The following is a 22,359-nucleotide window of genomic DNA, read 5'->3' on the forward strand; positions in this document are numbered from 1 at the left end:
GGGGTTAGTACTGGCTGGTCTAATGGGATAACGATCACTTTGGGACAGAGAGGCAGGCTCAGAGCCAGCTGTTTATTCACTCAGCTGCTCTTCTTGTCCCTGAGTCTCTGCTGGACAACTTGGGACAGCGATGAATGAGATGGCTCCCAGCCCTGTCCTCACAGGCTCCTGGGACAGCTCCAACACATCAAGGCTGAGATGGGGTCACATCTCCTCTTTATCGGTCAGAACCACTACACGGTACAGTGTCCTTACACAAGACCCTTTTCTGGGCACTGGAAACACTGCCATGACCGAGACCGATAGACTCCCTTTCAGCGTGGAGGAGGCACCTGGTACTTACTCGTGAGGATCCCATTCATTCTGTAACTACCTTTATCTGTATAGACAGATGGGAAGAACAGTTTGTGGCCCGCTCTGCCGTGAGCTTCAGGGGTCCACATAGTGGCCTGGCTGATGGCCAGAGGCTACTTGTTCTGAATCCCAATCCTGCCACTTGCCAGCTGTGTGACTGCAGCCAGTGACCTTACTACTTCAGGTCTCCATCTAGTCATTCGTCAAATGGGGGACGGGTGCTAGGATGTGACAGTTTCCCCAAAGTTCATCTGTTGGAAACCTGGCTCCCCCAATTCACATGCTGATGGTGTCTGGAAGTGGGGCCTCTGAGGTGTCTTTGGGATTAGTTGAGGTCACCAGGGTGGAGCTCTGAGGTAACAGTGGCTTTGTAAGAGGAAGAGAGACCCAAGCTAGCTCTTACTGATACAAGAAAGCCATCCCCATGCTCTCCGATGTCTCAGACTTCAGAATCCTGTGGAGAGGTCTCAGGGATTTTGTGCAACAGATGTTCTAAGACGGGGAATCCAGGTCTTCCTGTTTGGGGTGGGAATTGTTGGAAAGGGGGTTGCACAGGTAACTTCTCTAGGACGGGCTTTAAAACCCTACAGTTTAATGACACCATACTTCAAACCACAAATTGAAAGGACTGGTAGCAGCATGGGCTGAGGACTTCTTCTCTGAGGAAGCGATCCTGAGTCAACATGGAGAAGTTGAAGAGTGATCTTTAGCACAGGGCTAGGGCATAGCCTGGGCCTCTGGGGACCTGAGACCAGCATGGCAGGCAGGCAAGCAGAGGGTGAAGAAGAACTTGGGCCAAGGAGAGGGAAGCAGAGGAACACAGGCTTAGCCCCTGTCCTGGGAGCAGAACAGCATGTTGGGTGGGTGGGTGGGTGGCCTCCTGCAGGTATCTAATGAGGTGACAGTGACTTAGATGACGTAGACCCCAGAAAGGGAGGTGGATAGGACATAGGGTCTGCTTGCCACCAGTGTCTCCTGAAATAGAGGGGTCAGTACCAATACTGGAAGAGACGGCTTGGGCAGATGCTCAGGGTAGAGATGGGACGGGTTGGGGATCCAGCCTATACGCAGGGGGAAAAGCTGGGACACTCTTCAAATGGTGACAAAGCCAAGCTGCAGGCAGGTGCCCCAGCTAGTGGCTCGACACCCATGGTCTGAGGAGCAGAGCCTGGCCACAGAGGCCGGCCCGCACCCCCCCGGGAGGCACCACGTACACCCGCCCATCAGCAGCCCTAGAGGGCGAGAAGTCTGTCAGCTGCAGGTTGCTCTCCTGGACTTGGTCATAATCCCACAGTTGGTAGTGCCAACTCTTTCCCTGCTTACAGAGAAGGAAGATGGCTCCTGAGGAGCTTTCCTTGGGCAAGGGTGGTGGATGGCAGGGTGTGCTGGGCACTGGGTGGAAGAGGCCAGGCAGCTCTGGGTCTTCAGCATAGCCAAGGCTTGGCACAGCCTGCACTCCCAGCAGGACACCTGGGAGAGGGAGAGGGAAGAGGATGAGTGCAGGTATGTGGACCACCAACAGGTGCTGGAGCGCCCTATGGCCCTCCAGGGTGGAAGCTGTCTTAATCATCACCTTACAGACGAGTTCGTGGGGCTGAGAGGGGACCAGGGCCCCTGGTTGCAGGGAAGTGGCAGGCATTTTAAGCCTTATAGTCCATAGCACAGGCGGATGGAGATGGGGCATTAGGTGAGCAAACACCATCATCACCAGCTGTCCAGGGATAAGATGCCCAGGAAGGAGTCTTCAAGGCCACACAGCCATGAGAGGTTGAGCAAATCTCTGCTGTGGTATCCTGATGGGTACCGAGCTGACCTTCTTTCAGGCAGGTAAGTGATGATGACAATGCTGATATTTACCGAGATGTGTAATGTCCCAACCAATGTTCTAGGAATTTTACAAGCTCCGCCTGTAAGACTGCCTTATGAGCTGGGCATGGTGGCACACGCCTGTAATCGCAGCACTCAGGGGAGGCTAAGGCAGGAGGATTGCTACCAGGTCAAGGCCAGCCTGAACCACATAGTGAGACTCTGTCTCAAAAAGCAAACAAACAGCCAGCCACCTCCTCCTAAGCACAAGGTTCCAAGTTCGATCCCTGGTATCAAAAAACAAAAACAAAAACACAAAAAAGCAAACAAACAAACAAGACTGCCTTATGGGGTGGGTACTAATTGTCAGATGGGAAACAGAGGCCCAGAGACATGAAACTTATCCAGAGTCACAGGGTCTGGAAGTGACTAGGCTGGGGCTGGAAACAACTATGTGGCCCTCCAGTCTGCTCTGAGCTCCTGCTTGTGGAAACCGTATCAGGTGGAAAACTGAGGCACCTGTGGCCTGCCAGGTCTCATGCTAAGGACCTTGTGGGGACAGAGGTGGCCCAGCCTTGGTCTGTGCATGGTCTGGCTGTGCAGGCACCAGCACAAGGCTAAGAATATGAAGAGGGCTGAAGAGCACTGGGGCGACCCCGGGAAGGTGGGAACCTACCTGCGCTGACTGCCCAGTGGGCCTTGTGGCCCTTCCTCTTACATGGCTCATGGTTGAAGTCTTCATCGTAGCTGGTGCTAGTGTTAAGGGCAGAAACTGTGCCAGAACTGAGACCCACTCTTCCCCTGCCTGCCCCGCTCCCAACCTAGCCCTGGGATACGGGATGAGCAGGGGATGTCCAGTAATGAGGTGATGCAGGACAAGGTCTCTGTTGGGGCCGCCCAGGCCACTGCGAAGCAGCTCAGTCTGACAGCCCATTGTCTCCTGGGCCAGCCTGCCCATGTCTGCCACTTTGGGTGAGAGCACACGCAGAGAGAGGGCTCGCTGGCTGCCCAGCACCGTGCCAGGGCTGAGCAGGAGCTATGTTTCTAACCCTCACCAAGCCCAGCCACTAAGCTTAGGTACAATGCAGAAAGTGAGGGGCAGAGGGGTCAGCTGTTTGTCCATGGCCACAGTGAGGGACAGAGCTGGATCTGGAACCCAGGGAGCCTGGCTCCAGACTCTACCAGGTGATCACTCTGGCCTACTGGCCAGTGGCTCAGCATGCGTTTGGAGAATGAGACCCCCTGACATGTCTGTAGTGCCTCACCCGGCCCCTCCAGCCCCATCCCAGGGAGAAGCCAATGGAACTGAGGCCCTTCTCTGCCAACTCACCGGAGAACATCTCTCCTTGTGCCGTGTAGCCTCTGTCCACAGCCACTCGCACAAGTGTCTCCAGGGGGACGCCACTGGGCGGAGACAGGAGAGCGCCTGCCATCCACAATGCCACCAATCCACACCTGGGAGAGACAGGCCCAGCCCCTTATGGGGCTCCTCTATCCTAGAAGCTGGAGTGGGGGACCAAGTTCCCTCCCTTCCCCTAGGTCAGATGGGGGGACCTGACTTCCCTGCATGGGGGAAGGCCTAGGCCTCAGTCCAGAGCTGGAGGGTGGGGACTGAGGTCACCTAGGCTTCTGGGGAGACGGTACCAAGTAGAGTTAGAGATGGAGCAGGCTCATCTGTCCACATTCTGGAGTTCACTCACCGGCTCACTTGGGCCCCCCAGCACTCTCATGTGGGAAGCACCCCTGCCCCATGCAGTCCCACACACCCAGGCCACTGGATGAGCACACTCCTCCTGCCCCCCTAACTCAGGTCTCAGGAAGCCAGGCAAGGCGGAGCAAGGGCAGCCAAACTGGGCACATACTGAGGGCCTTCTTGGATGAGCGACGGCAGGTCGGCACAGAAGAGGATCCACTGCAAGTCACTGCGGAACCTGAAGCAGGGCCACACTCGGGTCACAGGGGAACAACTCTACAGTCCCTGAGGTCCAGCTGGGAGCAGGTGCCCGGGGACTGGGAGGAGAACACAGGCCTGGCTGACCTGAGGGGAGAGGGCTGCTCCTGGCTCAGTGGCTAACTTACTTGTCTCCTGGTAAGGCACATCCCCTTCCTGAGCCTCAGTTTCCTCATCAGGCATGGGGGGAGGGTCGTCCTATTGCCTGCCTAACCCAGCTCTTACTCTCAAGAATTGAAGGCCCAAGCGCAAATGTGAAAACTCTGCACGGACAAGTCAAATTGAGTTGAGGAAATTTCTCAAGGGGATGCCTTACACCTAAATTCAGTGGTTATTTCCGGCCTTTAAATTTGTTAAACAGGGTGTGGTGGGACATGTCCGTAATCCCAGCACTCAGGAGGCTGAGGCAGGAGAAATGCAGCAAATTCAAGGCCAGACGGAACTATATATATGGTAAAAAAAAAAACTGGAAAAAAAAATCAAAAAACAACTATTAATGTGAAAATCAAAACAAAAATCCCTTAATTCAGCCTTTAATAAAACTAGGAGGCACACGTATACAAGACCTACAAGTTCACCTGGATGATGAATCTTTCAACTGATAGGGGACTGAAGTCATTGCTTGTTTGACTTCATAAAATGGGAAACCTGAGAAGAAATGGCTGAAGGTTCCTGGGGACAGGTGGTCTGGTGAGACCCTGAGTGGGAGATAGGGAGACCCTACCGGTCCTTGTGTAGCTTCAGGAGCCTCTTCACATCTTCTCGGCCCTTAGGGTTTGGGCCGGCCTTCTCCAAGGCCTCCTTCAGGAGCTGGTGCTTCTCCAGGCCATAGACGTGAGGGGGAGCAGCCCGCATGGCAGGGGGTGGAGGAGGTAGAGGTGGCGGGGGGATAGGGGTTTGGCAACAGGGAGTCAGTGGAAAAGATAAGTCCAAGGGTTTTGGGAGTAGAGGAGGTGAAATGAGGGGCTGGGGTGCAGGGGTTCTTGGAGGAGGGACTGAGGATTCTATGGGAGCAGAGCATAAAGAAGTCATTTTGGGGCCTTCAGAAGGGGTTGAGGGATTAAGAACAGGAAAAGGGAGGAGTTCCCCAAAGATTCTGTCACAAGGATATAGATTTTAGAACCGAGTTCCACAACTGGGGAGCTGAGCAGTGGCTGTGAAAGAACTAAGAGTTAAAATTTGAAGCCATAGGAGCAGGAACTGGGGCCACCTAATTCACAAGAAATCTGAGGGTTAACAGGGTGGTTAAACCCAGAACCAGATTTGTGGTTTGGGGAGGGGCTGCGGTGGGTTTGGTTGCGGTCGGAGGTTTAGGAAAGGAAAGGGAAATTTTGTAGGAATTGTCTCATTCTCTTGGGACTGGATTTGTAATCTCCCTGGGTCAATTTCAGATCTGTAGGGCGGTGCCTAGAGGGTGAGGCTTAGAAGCCTATCTGCTAGAGATGGAAAGAATTTAGACTTCGTCCCCGCTCACATCCCACACCCGAATAATGAACCCTAGAGCTGACCTTTGAGCCAGGGGTCAAGAGGTCAAAAAGGACACCAGGAAGGGAAAATGGCCTAGTTGTGGATAAAATCCTAGAATCGGCAACCGGAAAAGTTTGTGAGTTGGAGAAGGCTCCGAGATCTGTGGCCAAGAGGACCGGCCACAAAGCGGGGAAGGAAAGAAAACACAGCTTAGGAAGTGAAACGTACGGCCCTTCGGTGCAAAATGGCGGAGCCCAGACACCACCTTTCCCACATCCCCCGGTGGGGAACTGTCAGCGCGAGCCCGCCCCTTTGGCGATCACGTGACAGAAGACAAGCGACTGCGGGAAAAGAGGTGGGCCTTCCTAACAACTGCCTCCGGAACAGACAAGGACGCTAGTTGCGTTGGGATTGGTAGGAGGCTCATGACCTTCGCTGATTGGTCCGTATGCCCAGCGACGTGCTCAATGGGGCGGGGTTTTACCACTGAGGCGGGAATCCAAGTAGCGTTTGGATTGGTAAATTTAAACTTACTCTGATTGGTCGACCTACCGAATTTCCGCGCGGGGATTGGCTCGCAGGAAGATAAAGGTGGGGCCGGGAAAGGAAGCACTGTGGTCTGGTCTGAAAAACTTAGCTGGCGCTACTGTCTGGACTTGCAGCCCTGTTGGTAAGTTACCTCAGGTCCAGGCTGCTGGTGATGCCGGGAAGGTGGGTAGAGCTTCACGCATGGAAGTCGGGCCTTCCCGTGGCACGTATGGAGAAATTTTATTGCTGCGCGAGGTTGGAGTGCCTTAAATATGTGCCTGCTTAAGTGGCTCACGCATCCGGGTTTTTTCTCATCCCCCAATTTTGGGCGCGTGGGCCAATGAGATCGCCTTTCGGGGCGCCCCGCCTACAGGCCGCCGCGTAGGGCATCCTGGGACTTGTATTGAGGTGAATATTTCTCTCAGCACGCGGGAGGGAGAAACGGAAACCTACGCACGCTTTGTTGTCCAAACTGCTTCTCCCGCCTTAAACTCTGGTATTACCAGACCTTCTCTGGGAAGGAAGATCCTTGAGTTTAGCCGGTCCAGGGTTGGAACAGCAGATTTGGAGAAACTCGGCTAAAGTCGTTTTTTTTTTCCTCCTATAAGCTCTACCATGGCAGTTCCCGAGACCCGCCCCAACCACACTATTTATATCAACAACCTCAATGAGAAGATCAAGAAAGATGGTGAGTTTTGGGGATAGTCTAGATTCTTGATTGCTCTGCGTGAAGCCTCTTTCTACCGCTAATATATCCTCTTTCTCAACCCCGTCCAGCCAAACTGCTAGAATTAATTCCTTGGCCTTTGTACATAGGGTTTCCTATGTGTTTAGCACGCCCTTAGTTCGTTTTACACTTGTTCTTTTTTTGAGACAGGGTCTCACTATGTGGTTGAGACTGATCTGGAACTCACTATGTAGCCCAGGCTGGTCTCAACTCACAGCGATCCTCCTGCCTCAGCTTCCCGAGTGCTGGGATTACAGGTGTGCGCCACCACGCCAGGCTACACCTGTTCTTTAGTCTGGTTACTGTTGATAATGTAATCCTTCAGCGTTTTAGTTCACAGAACCTCTTCTAGAAACCCTTCCCAGACTTCACCCCATCAAGCCCAGTCTTTCTGCTGTCTTTGGGCTGTCTTCCTCCTGGCTTGTGAACTCTGTCGGGCCAGAAACTTGAGGCTGACTTGGTCATTGTAGTGTGCTCACTGATCACCCGGTAGTGGAAAGTGTGCACTGGTAATAATTAGGTGCTTTCTGGGGTAGAATTATGCACTTTTATACATCTTGATTATATTTAATTCTCACAAACCTGCAGGGGGGTGCTATTATACCCATTTCTGAGATTAGGAAATTTGAGGCTCAGGTGATGTAACTTGCTCAAGGTCACAGAGCAAGAAAAGTGGTTGAGATCACAAGTATGGAATTCTGGTTAAGAATTTAATTTTTTTGGTGGGGGGTGGGTACAGGGGATCGAACTCAAGACCTTGTGCTTGTGAGGCAGGCAGCAGAACCACTAATCTAAATCCCTGGTCCAAGAACGCGATTCTTTGGATCACGCTTGTAATCTCAGCTACCTGCAAGGCTAGTATGGCAATTTCTGTATCAGCCTGGGCAATTTAGCAAGATTTTCTCTCAAAAATAAAAAAGGCTGGGATGTAGCTCTTTTTGAGACTCTGGTTTAGTTTGTAATACTGCCAAACAAACAAACAAACAAATGAATCACTATGTAGTTGAGACCGACCTGGAACTCACTATGTAGCCCAGGCTGGTCTCTAACTCACAGTGACTCTCCTTCCTCAGCCTCCCGAGTGCTGGGATTACTGGGGTGCATCACCACGCCCAGCTACAAAACTCAAGTCTTGAAACCAGAAAGACTCTTTCATTTTCTTGAGTAATTTATCACCTTTACTGAACCTAATTTTCTGTATCTGAAAACTGGACAAAGTCATAATCCCACACACACATCTTCACGTCTTTTTTTTTTTTTTTTTTCTTACTCTCAGGATAGGATCCTTCATATATCATGTACAGGTACAAATTCCCAATGATGAGTGTGATCATAATGTATACCTAAAATGTACCAATAAAATTAAGGAAAAGAAAAGTAGGGTCCTGCTGTGTAATTCATGCTGGCCTTGATCTCATGTAGCCTAAAGTGGCCCCAACCTCAAGGTGATCCTCCTGCCTCAGCCTCCCAAGTTTAGGATTACAGGGGTGTGTGTGTGTGTGGTGGGCCAGATTAGCTAAACCTTCATGTTGTGCTTTTTATGGCACTCAGCAATTAATGAGGGCTGAATGAATATTAGCTCTTGTTACTGCTTCAGGAAAACTTAGGAGAACCAGAGGAACTTGTTGGGATTAAATTTGAGGTTTCTAGTTAAATTGTTGTTGAAGAAAATAAGACCAGGAATGTAAATTCTGCATGTGGTTTTAGAGTGTGGTGTCTAGCCAGAGTTGGTTAGTGCCATGGACGCACATTAATGACTGAGAGCCCTGGTCCTGCACTCCTAGACAGAGGCAGCCTAGAGTAGTTAAGGCCATGATGGGGAAGCACAGGCAGAGTGGCCACGCTGCTACTGGGAGTCTTATCTAGAAAGACATTAATTGGACTTGATAGAAAAGAGACATTTTGGAAAAGCCTCTGAGCAGAAGAAGCATTAATTCTATGTTTATGTTATGAGGTAGAAAAGTGTTTTTTGAGACAGGTTCTCACTTTGTAGCTCAGGCTGGTCTTGAGCTCCCGGTGATCCTCCTGCCTCAGGACCTTGTGCTTGCAAGGCAGGTGGCTGTACCATTGAGCTAAATCCCTGGCACCTGTGCATTTTTTAAATTTTATTTTGTAGATACTGGGGATTGAACGAGGGCCTTGCAAACACCCACTGAACTATGTCCCTAGCCCTTTTGTTTATTATTTATTTACTTATTTGGTACTGGGTCCTTGTACTTATGAGGCAGTCACCGGAACCACTGAGCCAAATCCCTGGCCTGCCCTTTTGTCTATTTTATTTATTTTGATGGTACCAGGGATTGAACTCAGGACCTTGAACTTGATAGTCAGGTACAGTGCTACTGACCTAAATCCCTGACCCGGTTTTATTTATTTATTTATTTTATTTATTTATTTATTTATTTATTTTATTTATTTATTTTATTTTCTAAACCCCAGGTTTAGAGACAGGGTCTCACTATGTAGTTCAGACTGCTCTGGAACTCACTGTGTAGCCCAGGCTGGTCTCGAACTCACATCGATCCTCTTGCCTCAGCCTCCCGAGTGCTGGGGTTACAGGCATGCACCACCATGCCCAGCTTTTATTATTTTTTTAACATTTTGTTTTTGTGGTATGGAGATAGAACTTGGGTTCCTGCACTTGCAAGGCAGGCCGGCGAACCACTGAGCTAAATCCCCTGTCCCCGTTTTTATTTTTTGAGACAGGCTTTTGTTAAATTGCCCAGGCTAATCTCAAACTTGTGACCCTCCTGCCTTGCCCTCCAAGTAGCTGGGATTACAGGCATACACTGTTGCACCCAGGAAGAAATTGTTCTTGTTTGGGCCAGGGTGTGTAAATGTAAATGGTGAAGCTTCCAATGAGCAGAACACTGATGGCTCACGGGGCCTCATGGGCCTGTTCTGAAGGTGTTGGGAAACCATGCTGCTCCCCTGTCCTGACTGTGTCCCTTGTGGAATGTCTTTGAGTGGGCAAGAGGGGAGGCTGCAAAGTGAGGGGGGAAGGTCCAAAGCCCAAGGGAATGACTGAGATCTGGACTGGTTTTGATGAAGAGGAACACGGAGGAAAAAACCAGATATGTTCACACCAGAAGAATTACTGGCTAATTGCTCAACACACCTTTGAGGGACGGGGATTTAGCTCAAGTGGTCCTGCTGCCTACCTCTCAGGTGCGAGGCCTGAATTCTATCATTGGTACCAAAAAGCCCCTAAAAAACAAGAAACAAAAAACCACCTTTAACCCTTATCCCCCCAGTCAACACACATACACATTTCCTTTCCTTGAGAGCTTGTTTGGAGGTTCGCGCAGGGAGGCTCAGCTGCTCGTATCCCCTTGACTGAGGAAATGGTCCTCCTCTGTCTTCCTCTTCACCCCTGCACGCATCTTCTGGAGGGACGCACAGGGAGTTGTGAGGGGGAAGGGGACACCTGCCTAGGCAACCAGCTTAGCTGAATCAATCTTGGCAATCAGTGGGGTGACAGATGTTGCAGCCAGATTACCCTCACGTCCATTTTCTTTCCTTTTTGTAGTACTGTCTCATTCATTAAGCACCTGCATCTCAGCCACCTTCTGTTTTTGATTTTTGAGACAGGATCTTGCTATGTAGTCCAGGCTGGCCTTGAACCTGTAGCAATCTTTCTGCCTCAGTCTCCCTAGTGTGCCACCCAGCCTCAGCCATCTTCTCTGTATAAATTGTTGGTATTCTTTTCAGGCCTCGATGGTTAGAGGTATTCTTTGTTTAGCTTGAATCCCACTTGCTGTCAAGTGAGGCTGTTTGCTGGTAGTGTTATTGTGGTCCAGGATTCAGAAAGACTTGGGTTGTAGATCTGGTTCTGCCATGTCCTTCCCAACACCCTCAGAATACTCTGTAGACCAGTGACACATCCTCTGAGAGCCCATTTCCCTCTTGGTAAAAATGGGACCGCAAGTGATGCCACTGCTGGGTTGTGAGGATTTAGTGAGTTTTTTTTTTTTTTTTTTTATAAAGCACTTTGTATTTTTTTGGTACCAGGGATTGAACTTGGGACCTTGCGTTTGCAAGGCAGGTGGCGGCACCTCTGAGTTAAATCCCTGGTCCAGCACTTACTGTTTTTATTCTTCAATGTTTGTGGGGGGGGCACATGTGTGTGGGAGTCTGCCCTAGGCGTGAGGAGACTGGTGAACAAATCAGGTGGACTCACAGCTCCTCAGGAGAGATGGTAAAAAGTGTATGATGTTAGGAAGTGAAGTGTAATGAAGAAAAGGCAGTAGGGTGAGGACATGGGAGGGGGACATACAACATGATGATCAGAGAAGGCTCTTGGCATGACAGTGTATCTGCTGAGACCTGAGTGACGAGAAGGAGGCAGCCAGGTTAACAGCAGGAGGAGGGTATTCCAGGTCAGGAAGACAGCTGGTGGGCCGGGGATATAGCTCAGTGGTGCCGCTGCCTACCTTGCCTAAGCGCAAGGTCCCGAGTCCAATCCCTGGTACCAAAATAAGAAAAACTAGACAGCTAGTGCAAAGGCCCTAGAGGCAGAAGTGCTGTGTTGGGCTTGGGAACAGAGTACAGTGCCACTCAGCAATGGATGGAGGTGGAGTGTAGGCTCAGACAAGTTTGGGGAAGTCTGCTAGGACCACATTAATATAGCCTGTGTCAGTGTGCTGATAGCAGTGAAAGAAATGTAAGCTGTGTATTGGTAGTAATTCCAAGTCCTCAGGAGACTGAGGCAAGAGGATTACAAGTTGGCAGCCAGGCTGGGCTACCTAGTGAGACCCTCATCCCAAAACAACAAAAGTGCTTGTTTGTATTAAGCACTTACTATGTGGCAAGTGCTGTTCTGAGTCCTTTGTGTATAGGTACTTATGTTCCTCATATAGATACTGTGACTGTCCATGTCTTGTAGAAGAGTACACTTGACCATTTGAGTAGTTCCTGCCTGTTCCCATTGTTGTAGGATCTTGAGAGATTACTAACCTGTGGCACTCTGGGTTCTGTTTTTGGCTGGCTCCCCCTGCCTCCCCATACTGGGGGTTGAACTCAGGACCTTACGCTTAGAAGACAGGCATGGCGCCACTGAATCCTAAATCCTGAGCTTGGTGGCCTCTTATTTGGGGTTTACTTCCTCTGAAAACAGGACCTTAAATCCCTGTTACAGTGCCAAAGCTTCTGGACACCATTGGTCTTTTCTTTCCTCAACTCCAGAGCTAAAGAAGTCCCTGTATGCCATCTTCTCCCAGTTTGGCCAGATCCTGGATATCCTGGTGTCACGGAGCCTGAAGATGAGGGGCCAGGCCTTTGTCATCTTTAAGGAGGTCAGCAGCGCCACCAACGCTCTGCGCTCCATGCAAGGATTCCCCTTCTACGACAAGCCCATGGTGAGCATAGTGGGTGTGGAGATTGTGGATATGTGCACCTTTGAGTGTTTGTGTGCTGCAGGAGCCTGGATAGGCCTGAACCTCCTGTCGGCTGTAGTCTAATACCCTCGGATGGTACTTTATTTTGCTGATCCATGGTGTTTACTTTTCCTTGAATGGGGGGCGTGGGGACATGCAGTGGCTAAATGATCCCCAAGCCCTGCCCTTGCAGACCATAGTCCTATGGATAGGCAGAGGGGTCCGGACTGGGATGAGGGAAGGCAGAGAGAGCTGAGGAGTTTAGGGGAGACACCTCACCCAGTTTGGGGTTTAGGCAAGGCTTTCTGCATCAAATGAGACTTGAAGGGCTGGGGATTTATTTAGCTCAGTGGTTCTGGCACCTGCTTTGCAAGCACAAGGACCCAAGTTTGATTCCCATACCAAAAAAACAAAAACAAAAACAAAAACAAAACAATGAGACTTGAAGGAGCAGAACACTTAGCTACGGAGGAGAGAGACAGTGTTTTTAGGCAGAGGGAGTCTGTGCCTTGAGGCCCAGAGATAACAAAGCCTAGAATTGAAGGAAATCCATCAAGTTATATAGGAGGAGGTGCTGGGAGAGCATCGCCTCCTGCATGATGAATACTGGGCTGAGGAGGAGTAGTTGTCCTGAAGTAGACTTAATTCTGAGTGGTAGGAACCGAGGGAGGACTTAAGGAATGCCCCTGGCTGTTAGGTAGAGCAGATTAGAAGAGGGGGCTTAGTGTTGGATTGCCAGTATGAGGCTGGATCATACTTTGAGATGGGAGGGTTTGGGTCTGGACCAGGGAGGGCCGTAGGGTTTGAGGAGAGGATGTGTTGCAGAGGTTCCCAGAGGCCAGGTGGATGCCCAGGAGCCTGCATGCTGTGGGAGGTGAGGAGTGGCTAGTGTCTTTGCTCTGAACTACAATGCCTGGTGGGGTGCTGACAGGGATCTTGGGCCTTCACTGCCCCAATCAGTTTTTAGTTTCACCTGGTAGCAATATGTCTTCTGCATCAACTCCCTGGGGTGGGTTATGTGGGGGCAGGGGGCTCCAGGAACAGCCAGATACCTGTCACCTCCCTCCAGAGAAGACAGAGTGTTGTGTACTACTTGTTGTCACCGCTGGGTACAGCAGTCTGGCATTGCCACATCTTCCAGATGCCTTTCTCAAGCATATAGGAATTGACGTTGAGGTTTAAAAACCATAAACCTTAGCCAGGTGTGGTGGCACACACCTATAATCCCAGCACTCTGGGAGCTGAGGCAGGTGGATTGCTACAAGTTTGAGACCAGCCTAAACTAAATAGTGAGACCTTGTCTTAAAACCAGTCTTTTTGGGTCCCCCGCTCCCATAACTACTTGGAGCACATCAGACACTTAAGTATGTGTGAATTTTGTCAGAGTCCTGTCCACCCTGTCTTCAAAATATCTGTTAGCTGTTTGCATCTCATACCTCCTTGCTGGCCTAGTCCTAGCTACCACCTTCCTCCATCAGAATGATGGCAGTGCGCTGTTCGCCCCCGCTTGGACTCCTGCTCATTCTCCATACCATAGCACTGTGCTCCTTTAGAGACGTGAGTAAGAACCAACCCATCACTCTGCTGCCCCCAGCACTCCGTAGTTCTCAGCTTCCTAGGAAGGACAGAGCCCTCACCAAGGTCCCCTGTTTCTGTAACCTTGTCTCCTCCCTCCCTCCCTCTCATCCCGTAGCCTCACTGCTGTTTCCAGAACACACCATGTAGCCTTAGCTCTTTGCATGCTGTTCCCTTTGCTATAGACTCTACCCCAGGATCTCTCACAGTTCACTCCACCCTTCACTTTGTGCTTCTGCACAAACGTTGCCTTGTGAGCCCTTTCCTGGCCATTTTCTCTGAAAAATTCACTTCTCAACACTTCACATCTCCTCCTCATTTCATGCTTTATTCATTTACCATACCTCTCACACCGACAAAGTATCATTTGGCAAGGCTTTTGTCTGTTCTCCCAGAGCCTAGAATGGAGCCAGGCAGCGGTGGGTCCTCCACAAAGGGCTGACCGAGTGAATTGGACAGAGCCTCTCTCCATAGTTGTTCTGTACTAGCTTTGCCTCCTCAAGGTTCTGCCTTTGGTCTGATGCTCAGGTAGTCTTGTCTTTGGAAAATACCAAAATTTATTCTGAGTACTTTAAATAGATTTAACCCTCACAGTGATTTTTTTTTTTGTACCAGGGATCGAACCTGGGAAGGCAGGTGGTGGAACCACTGAGCTAAATCCCCATCCCTCACAGTCTTTTTTTTAATTTAATTTAATTTTATTTTTTTGAGACAGGGTCTAACTATGTAGTTGAGACTGACCTGGAACTCACAGCAATCCTCCCTGATCCTCCTGCCTCAGCCTCCTGAGTGCTGGGATTACAGGCGTGCACCACCACGCCCAGCAACTTGACAGTAATCTTTTGAAATGGGAAATTTCATAATCTCCACCTGATAGATGAGGAAGTTAAAAACCAAGTGATTTCTTTCTACTTTCTTTAAAATAGTATTGGAACTGAACCCAGAGCATCATGCATAGTAGGTCAGTACTTTTCCTGGTAAGGTCTGATTTTTGTACCCATGCAATTTGGCTCTGAATTCCATCCCCTAATCCTTGTGCTCTCGTTAACAGCGCATCCAGTATGCCAAGACTGACTCAGATATTATTGCCAAGATGAAGGGTACTTTTGTGGAGCGGGACCGCAAGCGGGAGAAGAGGAAGCCCAAGAGCCAGGAGACGCCATCTGCCAAGAAGGCTGTGCAGGGTGGGGCAGCTGCTCCAGTAGTGGGAGCTGTCCAGGGCCCTGTCCCGGTAAGCGAGGGCGGAGACACTTGCTTTCACCACCAGGCCTCCCTCAGCGTGACCTGGCAGAGTGCAGGGTGGGGATTCAGGACCTCTCCGTCCCTCACAGATATGTCTCTCTTGTGGGAGGTGGGGAGCTGAATGGCTGGATGGTTGTGTCTCCACTCAAAATGCCTGTTCTTCCCCTACTTAATGTTTCTGAAAGTCTGCCTTCATGTCTGTGCACTGGCTTCTTTCCTCAGCCTTGGTTTTACTGCCTGTCTTATTTTTGGTACCAGGACCTTGCGCCTGTGAGGCAGGCGTCGTAACCACTGAGCTAAATCCCTGGCCCTGCTGCTTGTTTTTAAAGTCAGTGTCCATGTAGGAAATCTAAGAGAATCTAACCCTTAGGATTAATAAATAACTTTAATTTGAAAAAGTCAGTAGATTCAAAATCAATATGAAAAATCGCAGTTGTTTCTGTGTATTAGGAACAAACAGTTCACATTGAAAAAGAAGCACCAAGGAATAAATCGAACAAAAAGTGTGCACAGGTGTGCAGCACTGAAGTAATAGATACTGCTGGAGCGATCTGCACCCTCAGCAGTGGGTGAGAATAGAAAGTTCCAGCAGTCAGGATGATGTGCTAATGCTATGAGAATAGGAAGATGGTCCAGCGGGGCAGGACAGAGTCTAGAAACAACCACAGATGTCGGTTACTTGATGTATGATCAAGGTACAACAGTACTAGGACTGATTTTTCTCCTAAGTTAATGATGGGCCATTGGATCTGTAAGGGTAAAAATTAGTTCTACTTCATACTGAATATAAGAGTAACTTGAGGGCCAGGGATTTAGCTCGGTGCCATGCCTGCCTTGCAAGGGCAGGGTCCTGAGTTTGATCTCCTGAACCACCAAAAAAAAAAATAAAAGTAACTTGAGCTGATTCGTAGATCCGAGTGTGACACTAAAGGTTCTGGAAGAAAACTGGGAGTGCTAAGTACAAAAGATGAGTGGATTGGACCCACTCCTCCGGTTCTTGAGTTTCCATGTCTCTGACTCTCAAGAAGAGTTTTATGGCCCATTCCGTGTCTCACTTTGTTGGAGCTGACAGTCATGCCTGCATTTCTGTTGGGCTTCCCCGTTCTTTGTTAGCGCTCTTGTCTCCTGTGTCTACCCTTTCATCCACATTTAACCCTTCTGATTGGGATTCTGGCTCTGGTCATTCTGTGTGCCATCAGACTTGTCTTTCCACTTTTTCTTGTCGACAGCCATTTCTTTCTTTTTTTTTTTTTTTTTGTACTGGGGATTGAACTCAGGACCTTGCACTTGTGAGGCAGGCAGTGGCACACTGAGCTAAATCCTCAGCCTTAACTTATATCCGCCTCCCCCAGCAGTGCTGAGGATCAAACCTAGAGACGTGTGCAAGCACTCTACCCCTCAGCTACATCAGTAATCCTTCACTGCGTTTGTTCTCCCTAGATCTCTGGGTCTCTTTCTTTGGCTTTTCATTAATTAATTGATTGATTGGTTGATTTGGAGAGAGTCAGTCTCTCCATGTAGTCCAGCTTGGCCTCAAGCTTGTGGGGATCTTCCTGCCTCAGCCTCAGGACTGCTGGGATTATAAGTGTGCATTACTTTGCCCTGCTTAGTTAGCCTTTGATTTTTTAGAAGCAAAAGTAGAGTATGTGTCTTAGTTTATATTTCTTTAATTTAGCTTTCTTTTTTTTTCTCCAGTCTTCTTTTTTTACTCATATGTCTAAAACAAAGTTAGATCAAACTCTAATTTTTTTTCTTTTGTACCACGGATTGAACTCTGGACCTTGCGCTTTCGAGGCAGGTGGCAACACTGCTGAGCTAAATCCCAGGCCCTGACACTCTAATTTTTAATATCTTAAACTTTATTTTGTTACTTTCTGTTTTGGGAGGCGGTACTGGGCCTTGAACTGGGCCTTTTATTTTTCAAAAGAAAGTTTTGCCAAGTTTCTCAGGCTAGGTGTGAACTTACACTTCTCCCTCAGCCTCCAGTTGCTGGGTTACAGGTGTGTGCAGTCTTGGATTCCATGTCCCCATCGAACCTAGGTCTGTTTTGCTCCACTCAGCACACTTTATTGCCTTTTTTTCAAGTTTGGGTCTTTCATCTTTCCACTGTCATCACTTGGGTTTTTTTTTTTTTAACATCCTTTGCTTCTCTGTCTCTTTTGGAGACCAGGACCTCCCCTCCTCCCTGCTGTGTGTCATTCTTGTCCCCTCTCTCCACAGGGCATGCCACCAATGACTCAGGCACCCCGCATCATGCACCACATGCCTGGCCAGCCGCCCTACATGCCGCCTCCTGGCATGATCCCGCCTCCAGGCCTTGCACCGGGCCAGATTCCCCCTGGGGCCATGCCCCCACAGCAGCTTATGCCAGGGCAGATGCCACCTGCCCAGCCTGTAAGTGTCTAGTCACCTCGGGGCCTCACATAAATGGAATGTGAAATTAGAGAGGAACTAACAGTGTGGGCTCTTCTAGATTGGGTGATCTGGGTAGTCCTCTGAGAAGGTGATACTGCAGTAGTGTCCTGAGAGGACAGCAGATAGCAGTGGAGTGGGCCCTAGTGTAGAGAGGAGGTCTGGAAGGTTGTGGTGGCGTGGGAGCAGTAGCTAGCATCTAGATTCATTCCTTACTGAGCACATTCTTGTACGTGTACCAGGCTCTGCTTTGCCCTCGAATACTGCAGTGACCAGAATAGAAATACGTCAAATCTTTTGTGGCCTGTTGTGTGTGAGGGTGGGGAGGGCAGGTAGCCTGGCAACGTGCAAGTGGTGGAAATGCTAGATATCCGAGCAGAGGGAGGGAATTTGAGCAGAAGACAGCACCTAGATCTTCTGCTAGGCACCTGCTAATGGGCTGCCCTCCCTTCCTGGCAGCTCTCGGAGAATCCACCAAATCACATCCTGTTCCTCACCAACCTGCCTGAGGAGACCAACGAGCTCATGTTGTCTATGCTTTTCAACCAGTAAGTGGGGGCTGTGGCTGGGATGAGGCCAGGGAGTGATGTCCAGAACATGTCACCATGGGAGTGGGCCTTAAAATTCTGTTTGGGAGCCTTGAGCCAGCTCAGCCTTGGCAGGAGGGACAGTCAGTGTCTGCGCATGAAAGGGAGGAGGAACAGGAAGTTGTGGCTGTGCCTATGCCTGTGGGGGATGTGGTAAGGTGGAAAAGGTTATTGTGGCGAGGGCATGCTGGCCTTCATGAGCCTTTGTTGGGGGGTGGTCCAGGCTCTTAAGTCTCATTTTTTTAGTCTCTAAAATGGAAAAATGTGAGCCAGGCATGGTTGTGCATGCCGGTAATCCCAGCACTCAGCAGGCTGGGGCAGGAGGGTTGCAAGCAAGTTCAAGGGCAGCCTGAATTACATAGAGACTTTGTCCCATTAAATAAACAATTCCAGTGACTGCCTTGCAAGCTCAAGGTCCTTGAGTTCGATCCCCAGTCCCCCCCGCCTCAATGGAGAAAAATGGAACATATGGAATATGTAAAACAATAGTGAGATATCAAACACTGGGCAAACTGGCAGAAATGAGCATGTTCAGAGTGTTATGTGTGGGAGGTAATGATACAGGAACTTTTATGCCCTGCTGATGGAACTTGGGTAGGCGGGGCTGTGTGCAGAGGATCTGGAGTGGAGGGTATGGGTCTGGGTGGGTCCACCTAGTAGTTTACTTTTGTTTTTTTTTTTTTTTTTTTTTTGGTATAGATGATCTAACTCGGGACCTTGTGCTTGCCAGGCAAGCACTATGCCGCTGAGCTATATCCCCAGCCCAGTAGTTGTACTTGGGATCAATGTCCTATAGAAATTCCTATTTATTTACTCACTGAGACAGGGTCTCGTTATGTAGTTCAGGCTGACATTGAACCTATGATAGCCCTGGCTGTCCCTGAACTAGAAATGATCCTCCTGCTTCAGCCTCCCTAGTGCTAAGATTAAAGGCATGCCCCCATACCTGGCTGGATGGTTATTTATGTGGCTGCCAGGAAATTTTGCCAGACCAAATAAAGTAGAAAAACGACTTACTTGTGTAACATATTCACAAAACAGTACATGTGTTATGAAGTTAAGGGTAGAAACAAGTGCCCAGTAAACACGAGGGTTGCATAATGGAGAAGGGAGTAAGGAATGAGCCAAAGCAAATTAAGGAAACAACATGTCATGAAAGTGGGCAGTGAGCCAGTATGGTGGCACGTGCTGTGATCCCAGCACCCTGGAGCCGAGAGGGGGCGATCGGGAGATCAAGCCCAATCAGGCCTACGTAGTGAGACCCTGTCTTGAAAACCTTAGACAGTAGCAACAACAATAAAAGTGAACACTGATTCCTCCTGGATGCAGAGGTGAGCTGTGATGGGAGGATAAGGTTTGGTCTTGATCTAGGTTGTGGTTGCAGGGATGGTAAGATTTTTACATTAGTTTCAGTTTAGCACTAGATATATTTTGGGTGCGGTGATCCCTTGTTACGAGGGCCTTCCTGTGCATTGTAGGGAGGGCAGCAGCATCCCTGTCCTCTCCCTACTGGGTGCCAACGTGCTAGGGACAAATGTTGCATTGGGTCTCTGAGGTCTGTCGCTCTTTCCTCAGATTCCCTGGCTTCAAGGAAGTCCGCCTGGTGCCTGGGCGGCATGATATCGCCTTCGTGGAGTTTGACAATGAGGTGCAAGCAGGAGCAGCTCGTGATGCCCTGCAGGGCTTTAAGATCACTCAGAACAACGCCATGAAGATCTCCTTTGCCAAGAAGTAGCACCTTATCCCCAGGTCTGCCCCTGCCCTTGTTCTGCCCCTCTTTGGCTCTGTCCCTTAAGGTAAGTCCCCCTCTGGGGGCCTTCTTGGAGCCGTGTGTGAATGCGTGGTCGCCACACAGCATTGTACCCAGAGTCTGTCCCCAGACATTGCACCTGGCGCTGTTAGGCTGGAATTAAAGTGTTTTTTGAGGTGTGGTTTTTCACAATCATTTGTCTGTTTTATTTCTTTGCCTTTCATGGTTCCCTTCCCTCTATATCATCACATCCTGGGATTTTGGACCTCTTGGCACTTTGAAATTGGCAGCTTTGGGAAAATACATAATAAGTGTAGTAGTACTGTTCAAACCCAAGCCACAGTTACTGCTTTGATAATTTTCTGTTTTGTCAGCTCAGTGGCGCAGCGCCTGCTTGGCACGCGCAAGGCCCTGAGTTCGATTCCTGGTACTGGAAAACAACAAAACAAAAACTTTTTATATTTTGTCTCTAATAGGATAGGAAATAGAAACCTAGAACGACCATGTATAGTTAGGTAGGTTGTGTACTGTATATGGATGCCCCCTTTAAAGGAAACCTCATTCTGACCAGGTACTGTTTCCTGCCAAGGTTCCAAGCCCACTCTTGGTCCTGTTTTACTTTTCATTAAAGAGGAATGTCAGTGTTAGAAGTGATGAAGATACACAGCATCCAGTGCAGCTTTTCTCCCTGTATGGGGTGAAGGAGAGAAGAAAGGGAGTGCCGTCTTCACTCAGTAATTCAGTGTTATTACAGATAGTGAAGTGGAAACATCTCACCTGCATACTGGGACCTGCAGGCATAGTGGCTGTGATGTGTGGTCAGCCAATCCTGGTTCCCACTCCGGAAACTCCATTCTCTCACAGGCAGTTGATATCCCTCCTGAGCCTCATTTTCTTCTGAATAAAGAGGAATGTCTCGGGGCCTGAGGCAGGAAGATAGGCATGAGTTCAAGGCCAGCCTGTGCTACAAAATGATACACTGTTTTAAAAAACTGCCGTGGAAAAAAGAATGTCTCAGGCCGGGGATTTAGCTCAGTGGTTCCGCCGCCTGCCTTGCAAACGCAAAGACCCGAGTTCGATCCCCAGTACCAAAAAAAGAAAAAGAAAAAAAAAAAAGGTCTCTGTTGATGCCATGACGAGCTTTGCATATTCTCCCTCCGCATACACACACACACTACCAGGCGCTTGGAAAGCACTTAAATTTCAGCATATTTGCTGAGTACTTATTAGGTGCTAAATACTGTTTTAGGGATAGGGTGTGTAAGGGTGAATAAAATACACAAGCTAATATCAAATGCTTTGTTCTAAGGAGAATAAAACTGCTGTGAAGTGGTGGGGCTTCCTGGGTGATGAAGAAGAGCTCAGCTCTGACGGTATCAGTACAGTAACATATTTACAAGGCAAGCTTACGGTAGCCGCCTGCAGAGTCAGGTGCACAAGGGCTGTCTGTGCCGGAGAGCAGAATGATGCAGAGGTGGTAGACCTGGAGCTCACTGCATAGTCCCTTTGTTTTTGGTACTGGGGATCAAACCTGGCTCTTTGCATTTGTGAGGCAGGCAGTGGAACCTCAGCTAAATCCCCGGCCCCTGCAGGGTCACTTTGGATGCTGAAGGGTCTGAACTGGAAGCCTGGAGATAGTCCCAAGTGAAGATGAGCTCTGAGGAAACCCGAAGGGAGACGTCCTTCTTTCCCCTTTTCAGCCCATTCAGGTTATAAGCCCATCGATGCCATTCACACCCAGAACTATGCTGATCCAGTCAGTGGGGCGTATATTACTCAAGTTGACGTAACAGTTGACTATCAGAAGGTGCATTTGAGGAGAGTTCTGCTTCCACTGGTGTTTCATTTGTAGCCATGGCTCTGGCTGGGTCTTTGCCCCTGACACTCCTTCCTGACTCCAGGCTTGTTTGTGTCCACCTTCTGCCCATCAAGAAAGTTCTGACCTGCCAGCCCAGAAGTCAAGATTCTTGGGAGGGAGGGTGCTGTGGAAAACAGTCCTCTGTCAAGCCTGGGCGTGGTGGCACGTGCCTGTCACTCAGGAGGCTGAGGCAGGAGGATTGCTGTGTTCGCGACCAACCTGAGCTACATAGTTCCAGGTCAATCTCAACTACTTAGTGAGACCCTGTCTCAAAAACCACCCCCCAAAAAGAAGACAGTCCTCTGTCAAGTGAGTCTCCATTTGAAGCAAGTTTGCAGGTGATATGTGAATTCAAAATCACCAGTCCTTGGTGCTGATCTTGGCAAGTGACTGAACTGTGAGCCTGTTTTCTTTTTTGTTTTTGAGAAAAGGTCTCGGTTCAGGCTGGCTTCAAATTTGTCATATAGCCCAGGCTGGCCTTGAACTCACAGTGATTCCCCCTGCCTCAACTTTTCAAGTGCTGAGATTGTAAGTGTGCACCACCATGTCTTGTTGAGCCTGAGTTTTCTCATCAAGACAGATGAAAGCTAGCCGGGCGTGGTGGTGCACTCCTGTAATTCCAGCACTGGGGAGGCTGAGGCAGGAGGATTGCTGAGTTCGAGATCAGCCTGAGCTACATAGTTCTAGGTCGGTCTCAGCTACATAGTGAGACCCTGTCTCAAAAAAC

At 49.4% G+C, this 22,359-nt stretch overlaps 2 protein-coding genes across 7 annotated transcripts; one reads left to right on the forward strand and one right to left on the reverse strand.

Moving 5' to 3' along the window:
• Nucleotides 1-167: 167 nt before the first annotated feature.
• On the reverse strand, nucleotides 168-6,425 carry CUNH19orf54 (chromosome unknown C19orf54 homolog). Of its 5 annotated transcripts, none has more exons than XM_010614462.3 (7): nucleotides 6,258-6,425; nucleotides 4,836-5,265; nucleotides 4,023-4,091; nucleotides 3,491-3,615; nucleotides 2,997-3,126; nucleotides 2,837-2,907; nucleotides 168-1,824 (listed from the first exon to the last, which is right to left on the reverse strand). In XM_010614462.3, the coding sequence occupies exons 2-7, from the start codon at nucleotides 5,141-5,143 to the stop codon at nucleotides 1,487-1,489; spliced, it is 1,041 nt and encodes a 346-aa protein (XP_010612764.1). In that variant the 5' UTR covers nucleotides 5,144-5,265; nucleotides 6,258-6,425; the 3' UTR covers nucleotides 168-1,486. The 5 variants fall into 5 exon arrangements, with proteins under 5 accessions (XP_010612764.1, XP_010612765.1, XP_010612763.1 ...); XM_010614463.3 differs by having other exon boundaries at nucleotides 6,131-6,425; XM_010614461.3 differs by lacking the exon at nucleotides 6,258-6,425 and adding an exon at nucleotides 5,807-6,117.
• Nucleotides 6,154-21,272, forward strand: Snrpa (small nuclear ribonucleoprotein polypeptide A). 2 transcript variants are annotated; one of them, XM_010614465.3, is made up of 7 exons: nucleotides 6,154-6,248; nucleotides 6,715-6,794; nucleotides 12,018-12,190; nucleotides 14,835-15,014; nucleotides 17,246-17,419; nucleotides 17,897-17,985; nucleotides 19,600-21,272. In XM_010614465.3, exons 2-7 carry the CDS (start codon nucleotides 6,722-6,724, stop codon nucleotides 19,757-19,759), a joined length of 849 nt encoding a protein of 282 aa, XP_010612767.1. In that variant the 5' UTR covers nucleotides 6,154-6,248; nucleotides 6,715-6,721; the 3' UTR covers nucleotides 19,760-21,272. The 2 variants fall into 2 exon arrangements, with proteins under 2 accessions (XP_010612767.1, XP_033621694.1); XM_033765803.1 differs by lacking the exon at nucleotides 6,154-6,248 and adding an exon at nucleotides 6,509-6,602.
• The last annotated feature ends 1,087 nt before the right edge of the window (nucleotides 21,273-22,359 follow it).

This window comes from Fukomys damarensis, unplaced genomic scaffold (assembly GCF_012274545.1).
Source record: "Fukomys damarensis isolate Sample0158 unplaced genomic scaffold, DMR_v1.0_HiC HiC_scaffold_19, whole genome shotgun sequence".
Lineage (NCBI taxonomy): Eukaryota > Metazoa > Chordata > Mammalia > Rodentia > Bathyergidae > Fukomys > Fukomys damarensis.

Bases quoted from the DNA above. Each gene is read 5' to 3' on its own strand.
- CUNH19orf54 (XM_010614462.3), bottom strand. From the start codon at position 5,143: ATGACTTCTTTATGCTCTGCTCCCATAGAATCCTCAGTCCCTCCTCCA. The intron at 3,616-4,022 runs GTATGTGCCCAG...TGTCTCTCCCAG, and splicing joins CTCATCCAAGAAGGCCCTCA to GTGTGGATTGGTGGCATTGT. The intron at 2,908-2,996 runs GTATCCCAGGGC...CACTAGCACCAG, and splicing joins GGACATCCCCTGCTCATCCC to CTACGATGAAGACTTCAACC.
- Snrpa (XM_010614465.3), top strand. From the start codon at position 6,722: ATGGCAGTTCCCGAGACCCGCCCCAACCACACTATTTATATCAACAAC. The intron at 6,795-12,017 runs GTGAGTTTTGGG...CCTCAACTCCAG, and splicing joins TGAGAAGATCAAGAAAGATG to AGCTAAAGAAGTCCCTGTAT. The intron at 17,986-19,599 runs GTAAGTGGGGGC...CTCTTTCCTCAG, and splicing joins TTGTCTATGCTTTTCAACCA to ATTCCCTGGCTTCAAGGAAG.